The sequence below is a fragment of the Vipera berus genome (genome assembly GCF_964194415.1).
Source record: "Vipera berus genome assembly, chromosome: 1".
NCBI lineage: Eukaryota > Metazoa > Chordata > Lepidosauria > Squamata > Viperidae > Vipera > Vipera berus.
In genome coordinates, this window is record NC_138202.1 from 217456377 (window position 1) to 217465153 (window position 8777).

General features: G+C 38.0%; 1 protein-coding gene across 1 annotated transcript in view; it reads right to left on the reverse strand.

Moving 5' to 3' along the window:
- Positions 1–8777, reverse strand: part of GREB1 (growth regulating estrogen receptor binding 1) — a gene marked incomplete at both ends in the record, with an annotated part of 84320 nt that overhangs the window by 45515 nt on the left and 30028 nt on the right. The window contains one exon of the mRNA XM_081314959.1: positions 248–430. Within this exon, the coding sequence (XP_081171085.1) occupies positions 248–430 (183 nt within the window). The remainder of the gene's footprint in view (positions 1–247; positions 431–8777) is intronic.

Below are 8777 nucleotides of genomic sequence, written 5' to 3' on the forward strand. Positions count from 1 at the left end.
GTTCAGACTTATATTGAAGGCATACTGGGAATCTATAGGTGTTTATGCCTTCCCCACTATCTATTAAGGGACTTTTAAATGTGAGACTTTATAGTAGATACTCACACTTTTTAAATGTTTTATTGGGCTTTTAACAAAATGTGATCTTTGGCATCTTAGATTTATTTTTAAGGAGTTCTGTGTCAATAACTTCTAAACTTTCCAGAAATATTCCAGACCTTTTAAAAGGACAGCTACATTATCTCACCTGCCCCTTTCCAGCAGATTGCAGAGCCTTTGGTAAGTGTGCCCTGTGCATTCCTGACCAGATAATACTTTAAGTGTTTCTGTTTCTTGGGCTGAGAGGTGAGCTTTAGATTGATATGATTAGAAAACTCAGTAAAGTAGCAGAATCCTTTCTTGCCACAGCCAACACAGTTTCCAGAGAAACCTGATGAAATAAACAGTAACAACGACGAGGTAAGATAAATCAAATAGTTCATACAATGTGCTTCAGTCTGTTTGGAATGGCTTTAACAAAATGAATGGTAGCTCTGACACAAGCAAAAACTATACACAGACACCAGATTTTTTTTAAAAAAATGTACTTAATACCTATCTTATTTCTTTCATTTAGATTTTAAATAAAATTCAGGTGGAAACACCATGTCTCTTAAATGGCTAGCCAGGCAGATCAATGGATAATGAGAATGGGAGGAAAAGGAAAGAAATTGATATTACAAAACAGCTACAAGTTTGATCACACTTTTTAGATGTTTATGACGTAGATAATTTGAGAATTAACCCTTATTAGATTTTGGCAGATAGCCAACATACAGCTGCTCCACGTTCTTTTACTACTTGGATTTGATACTAACTTGTTTGAATTTTTTACACACTCTTCTTAAACACATCCAACTGCAGCCAAAAATCTAAAAATACTAAACAGAATTTGAGTTCAGGAGCAATTTAAAATAATTTCCATGATAAATAGATTCTATGTTTAACTCCAGGTATTTCACCTATTATACAAGCTGAGAGATTTTAAAAGCAAATTTGTACAGAGGACAGGCTGTGAATAAAGCTGACTGGCTGGCAGTCAGATGATGTCACAAAGAACCTAGTGGATTTTTTTAATTAATGAGAACAAATGGATAGATCTATAAAATGTTCACCTAAAACAGGGGTGTCCAACTGCCGGCCCGCAGGCCCAACGCATCATCCAGAAGCCGCACCCCCCCCATTGCCGGCAAGGGCAAAACCGTCCCTATACGTTGCGCAACATCACGTGACGTCAGAAGTTTGACATGTCTGACCTAAAAGAACCCTTAAAAGGCTATGCTGTACATTTACAAAATTCCTATAAAGGTACAATGTTTTTCCCCACATTTGGACTGTTATTTTGCAAACTTGCATGCAGAATAAAAATGCTTCCAAATAACTGCAGACCCATTTTCCATATTGAGCAGAGGCTTTCTAAAATTATTATACAGCCAATTTGTACTGGAATGACATTTTTAAGCAATTCAGTAAATAAATGTGAATGGTATGTCATGCCCATTTATACACAAGCATCTGGACGTAGCACAGGGCAAGACAAATAGCCTCATCTTGTAAGCAAACGAAATAAAAAGATTTTCCATGTGCATTGTTGTTAAATCAGAGGTCACCGAAGCCAAACCAACCAGAAGGTGCTCCCATTTATCTCTGTCATATGGCTGAGACCAGGAGATGGCTAGAAATCAATATTTGTAGTCTGATTGATAAAGGCCTTTCACCTCAAGGTCTTCAGTTCAAGACCAGTCCATATCAACCCTGACCAAAGGTTGAGTAATCGGTTAATTTTATTTGGCCAATTCTGCCAGACCACATCTGAGGCATATGGTTCCTCTTGGTGCTGTGACCTTTCAAGGGAGGGCCAAAGACCCAAATAAGTCTTTTACTTTTAGATGTACTCCACCTGTCTCCAGGCTCTTTTATTATTTCACTGCCCTGCTGAGTTTTGCAGAAAATATTGTGTTCTTGTGATACTGCCATGCACTGTAAGGATCTTGGTGCTTATGCTCTTCTGAAATGAGCAGGAAAACAATTGTCGGCCTGGCCATCATCGCTTTCCTTCAAGCCTGCTGCCAGCTGCCATGGAAACGGGAAGGGAGGGAGCAATGGGCATTTGGGAGGGGAAATGTGCAGGTGATTTGAGAGTGGAATTGCTGAGAACTGATGGGGAGGCTTGGATTCAGAGAGGCCAGTTTGGGTTGTTTAACATCTTCAAAGCCAGTCGTCTTGGGAACGGCATGCACGAGGGTGGCCCTGAGCACCTGGACCAGAGACGTTCCCAAAACATCATCCTGGCCAATGATTGGACTTTGTCTTCCTGACTACGTGAGGGTGGGCTCTGGGGTAATTTTCAATTTGTCTTTTTTCACACGTGTTTGCTTCAGACTTTGCCTGACTTTTGCTGCTTTCAGTTTGTTCTTAGTAAAAGCAGTTTTTCTCTGAATTTATGGTCAAGGGGTTTTCCTTCCTAGGAATTGATCAGAGGCAGCCCTGACAACAATAGAAGACATTAAAACTAGGATCTTATGATCTAAAAACCAGATAGTTCAGTATTGGAAAGGCAATTGCACAATAGTGTGAAGGATTCATCTCTCCACACATGTGAACAAACTTGTCATTTGGAGAACTATTCAAAATTTGCATTTATTGGGGGGGAGTTAACGACCCTGAAATCACTTGCTTCAGGGTGAGGTGGGGTGACTGATTGGAACTGAGTTTACTAGCCAGGTGCCCTTCCTGCTGCCTACGTGGAGTTTGCAGCAGACAACTACTCACTGAGACCAGAAAGAGAGAAATATATGCTGCTACCTAAGATCGAACTGACAACCTTCAGATTGTGAGGCGAGAACTCCACCTCTAGGCCACCATGGCACTCAGACTGCATTTATCCACTGATATATTTAATTTCCTATTGTCTTCCCCTCTTAAGTAAAGTGACTTAAGTATTACCAATTCAACTGTGCAATATGATATGAGTATGTATGTAAGACTAGCACCTAAGAGAAATATGCTTTTGTGGGCTTTTTTCTTTTTGCATTATAATAAAATACATTTTTTAAAAACAGATGAAATGATTGTGCTAGAATGTGGCAATAAGCAAAATCTTAAAAGGTCCATTCTATGGACACATTGTGTAATTAACTAACTAGCTAAATGGAACCTCCAGGATCAGAGGCAGCACACCTGTGAGTAATAGTTCCTTTATGTAAAGAAAACATAGCAAGCAACTGATGCCCTTGCATAACATCACTCTACTCAAACAAAACTGTTTGCAACTTAGAGGGCTCCAGAATTTGGGAGAAAGTAGGAAAGAATTACTTTATACCACATCATAAACTTATCCTTTCCCACTTTCTGCTTCATTGTTGTGTGCTTGTTTAGACTAATGAAAAAGGATTAATGAACAGTCTTCCATTTGTAAATAGAAACAATCCTACTTTATGACTCTTCTTAAAATGCCCACTGAAAAGAAACAGATCCTGGATTAGGGAGAATCATTATATTTTTAATTATTATATTCCAAGAATGGATGAATACTATTTCATATGTGCAATAATATTTTTGGATGTGCAACTTCAATTAATTTTAGATATTTAACATGCCATGAGGAATCATACTAGTAAGATTGTCCACTTCTGTACATCTATCAGAGATTTGTCTATAGCCTCTGTATCTATTTGTCTAATAGATAGTAATAGATATATCTTCATGCTCTGAAAAGTTGAACATTGTGCAAAATGCACAGAAATAAGCCACACCATTTTTTCCCCTGTGTGACAAATATCATTGCTTTAGTGGCTTCAATTTAACTGACTCTTTCAGTTTTGGCTGCTACCTCAGATTATTTTTTTAATCTAGTTTATCAGCTACTGTTTATGTATCTTTTAGAGTAGATATTTTTATTGTGTTATATATAAGCTTAAATTTGATAAAACAGTTGATCCAAAACATAGATGCATGATTCAAATTTAGCACTAGGTACAATAATTCATATTGCATTTATCCTGATTATCAATTTCTTCACAGATTAAATTTAAAATTATGATCTTTAAAGTCAGAGAACATGTATAACTTATCAATACCGTAGGCATTTTGATCATATAATTCTCTGCTATGTTATATTGCAATCTAAATTATTTGTATTGTTAAATCATCATTATTGCTTTATTGCCATTACGTTTCAATTTTACAGATGTTAAGGTCTCTGTGGACCCACAATTAGATAGAAAAATGATACAGAAATAGTTGTTATTGTTGTGGTTAACAAGAACAAGTAACATGACCTACTGGTATGTAAAGTTGCTATTATATGAATCGGGTAGCCAACCTCAGCTTTTATGATTCATGGACTTCAACTCCCAGAATTCCTGAGTCAGCTATGCTGGGAGTTGAAGTCCATGAGTCATAAAAGAGCTGAGGTTGCCTACCCGGGACCAAGTCACTATTTTCCCTTAAAAATCTGCAACTACTACTGCCTCTGAGGATGTTTTTAAATTTGCCAGTTTAGTCTGCAGTTCTAAGATTTCTTGATCTTGTCCAAATCTGCTTAGCTTTTTCAAGATCAACCAAGGTCATTTAGGCTATAAGTCTTAATAGAAACAGCAAGAAATTGACTAAAAAGGGCATGTGATTTGTGTGAGCATCTGGTATGCCCCATGCACAATGTAAAAATACTCTTGAGCTTTTCCCACTACAGTACTTAATTTTGCCCTAAAAAATTAATAGGTCTTCTTAAGAATGGAGGCAAACCGTCAAAATGAAGCTTTTTGGATTGGAGAAAAAAGTCGAGCTGTTTGCACCCAAAAAGGAGAAGGAAGGAAAAAAAACAAAGAAAAAAATTGAAGAGAAATTGGAAGACTTTCACAAGAAAACTCTTCTATTACTGGGGCTTCAGTGGCAGAGGTGAGAAAACTGTTAATATGAGCTTTATTCAGGCAGCTGCTTAAAGCTATTATTTCCATTCATGATTCTTCTAACACTTCAGCTGGTTTTGACAGCAAATTTCAAATATTATTGATTTTACTTTTTACTTCTTTTATTGCTAATTTTATTATATTAAAAAGTTTTGAATGTCTGTGTTTGAATCACAGCAGCAAAATTAATGAATTAAGTACACTGCAAGACGACACACTAAGAAAACAAGTGATGATGACGTCTTAAATGCTACAGGCAGAACTCCAAAATTTTATTTCTGCTAATTGTTCTGATTTTAAGAGGTGTGTACAAAGGCCATTTGATAGATTCCATTTTCATGTACTGCAATACTTCTCCTACTTGAGTGCATTGATTCAGAGACAAATTAGTACAGGATATGGTTTGCTGAATAGGAGACCCAACTCCAGAATAGTTATTTGAACACATACAGAGAGAGAGGGAGGGAGGGAGGGAGGGAGGGAAGGAGAGAGAGAGAGAGAGAGAGAGAGAGAGAGAGAGAGAGAGAGAGAGAGAGAGAGAGAGAGAGAGAGAGAGAGAGAGAGAGAGAGAGAGAGAGAGAGAGAGAGATGACCAGTGCAAGTCACAGAGGCAGTGAACTGTAACCAAAAGCAATCTTTTTAAACAAAAACAATAAATGAACCTTATTTATGCCCTCCAGACACATCACTGCTTGTCATGAATAGGAACCGGAAGACAAAAAATTGCTCAAGAAATTACTAAATGCACAGTTATTTTGCTTGTGAGGTCCTGGATGCCTCCAGGCAAACCCACCATTAAAAGTGCAATCAATTAAGAAATGCTACAAAGACCTTTTTTTGGCTAACCCACGTGTTTCCTACTGCAAATATCATCCCTTGAAGTTTTCAACCAGAGCAAATAAGCAAATAAGAATCCCCTCAGGAAACATGCATGTTGATATTGAAAATAAGAGTTCAGGGGAGACAGGAAAATGTGACTCCATCTCAGCATCAATTAAGGTGATTTATTTATGAAAGGTCTTATACAAATCACTTTTTAAGTTGGCTCTGAGGTTGCCCTAGCCATGTCCTTAAAATTACTCAAAACTAAATTCTGTTCAGGGATGTGGATATGGATGCATGTTTTGAGCTAGTAAAAAAAAAGATACCTTCACTAATGGAGCTGGAAAGGGAGTATGTGGCAATTCTACACAAGTTCTACACAAACGACTGTTAAACAGAAGTGACCATTAAGCTCTATTACTAAAAAAAAGTCACGCATTTTCCAAGCCTAGCTCCAGGGAACGAAGCAAACAAAAAGACACCTAGACATGTTGTTGGCATAACATGAGGAGAAATTCTAAGATATTGTTGTTTGGCCTGGTTCCTTGTCTTCTTCCTGACAAAGTGCACAAATAAATTTCTTGGTACATTTTTTTATTTTTTATTATTTCTTGCATTGAATCTGTATAAGTTGTCCATTATTTTATTTTATTTTTTGCATTCATGTCTTATTCCTCTCAGTCTAATTTTTTAAAGGTTTCAGCAACCCTCTCTTTCCTTTCTTTCTCAGGTTGTTCTGTAGCTACTCTCAATCTCAAGCAAAATTCTTTCTCTTTTAAATCCAGCAGCGTCACATTGTCTGTTTTATTCATCCCTTGGTGTAATGTCTCTGTAAAATCTAACCAGTCTTCTTTCCCATGGAGATTTATATTATTTATTTATTTATTTATTTATTTATTTATTTATTTATTTATTTATTTATTTATTTATTTATTAAAAACACTTCAAATTCCAAATTCAACCCTCCCTTTAGTTGGTTTTAAACTTTCTTAGTTAATTTCCTAATTTCTTAGCCAGCCTTTTGATTTTAATTATTTTTAAGTCCTTATATTTCTTTCTTTGAATTCAGTTTTAATTTTTAATCCTGGCTGAAGGACCACTCACCAACTGGTATAACTCTGCTATTTGGAAGACCTCTCTAGTTTTTGAACTTGTGATATTTCAAATGTGCTTTTGAAAGTGGAAATTTGAGAAACCTAGTATCCTTCAACAGGATGAGCATAGTTATTTTTTTTCATGGCTCCCAGCATTCTTGCTTGCTGTTGCTTACTCCCAAGTTGCTTACTCCCAAGTCTTCCAGAGCAGATGTGAATGATCTGGCTTCTCTGAAGAGACTCCACTGTCCTGGGCTTGACACCCAGTCACCAGTCTCTGCCTCAGACAGGTCTCCGCTGTTTAGAAATGTATCAGTTCCCCCTTTTTCCCCACCTGGAAGTCAGCCAACACTATAGCTCAACCCCTGGCTCAGTATGAGATGCTGTGACAGGGCTGTCTAGGTACCTGAAAGTCGTCTGAGACTGGATGAGGAGGAACACGCTAAAACTCAATCTTAGCAAGACAAAGAAACATAGATTTAAAGTCAGATTCTACTGGATTCTATTTTTAGCCTTGGAAGGGGCTGTATTCCCCCGAACTAGATGGTTCTCAACTTAGGGGTCCTCTCGGATTCACAGCTCTTGCAGCTTTGGCCAAGATGCTTTTGCACAACAAAATCTTGTGTGGTATTTGCAACCCTGCTGGAAATGGGAAATGCTACTGAAGTTGCTCAATCAAACAATCAGAAGAGAACTGAAAGGGACCTTGGAGGTCTTCTAGTCCAACTCCCTGCTCAAGCAGAGTGTTGCCTATACCATTTTGGACAAGAGGCTGTCCTATCTTTTCTTTAAAATCTCCAGTGATGAAGCACCCACAACTTCTGAAGGCAAGCTTTTCCACTGGTTGTTCTCAATGTTAGGAAGTTTCTCCTTAATTCCTTCTCTCCTTGATTAGTTTCCACCCATTGTTTCTTGTCCTGCCTTCTGGTGCTTTGGAAAGCACCAGAAGGCAAAGGATTTTTTTCCCCTTGGCTACCTCTCAACTGGACTACTCCAAAGGACTCTAAATGGGGTGGACCTTCAGCATTCAGAAGTTACAAGTGGTCCAAAATGTGGCGGCTTAAATTGTTTTGGGTGCACCTCATGGCACCCATGTATCACTCCTACTCTGAGAGTTGCACTGGTTGCCAGTTGGTTTTTGGGTGCAGTTCAAGGTACCGGCTGATACCTTTAAAGTGTTACAGGGTCTGACTTAGACATCTGCAAAACCAGTGTCTCCCAATAACAACTGCCCACCCAATAAAGGGCCTGGGGGAGGAGAACTCTTTAGATGTCTCCTCATTCAGGGACTGCCATCCTCATGGACCATAGAAGCAGTTTCCAACCCCCTGCATGGAACAGTATTAACCCCAACATTTGCACAGTTCCCTCCCTCCTGGCTTTCAACAAATTAGTAAAAATCTGTTCCATAAGGCCATGGAGGCCAATTTGCTATACCTATCAATCTTGAGAAGAAATTGAGTATGTCTTTCAGTTTTATGTTATTATTTATTATAAGATATCATTTATTTTTAAACTTGATTTTGTAGTGTTTTAATTCCAGTTATGGATGGGAGAATTGAATATGTCTCAAGAGACATCCAATTGGAGTCCCCCCCCCACCCCCGCCCCGGCAAGCCCTGTAAGTAAATAAATGAACTTCTGCTTCAAATTCTTTAAATCATGGGCATTGACAGAGCTAGCAGGGAAACGGTGAAAAATATGGGACTGTTTCATCATGCAAGTGATATAATTTGCATCAGACATCAGATGCAGGGCAACTCTAGTAAAACATCACTGGGTAGACGTTCTTTTAAGGTCATCATGGTTTGCTGCAGATATCATAGATTCAAAAGTTTAGAAAGAGACTGAATTGAAGGGAACTCAAAATGATCACTGGGTAAATAATGTAAAGAATATGTACATGACGTAC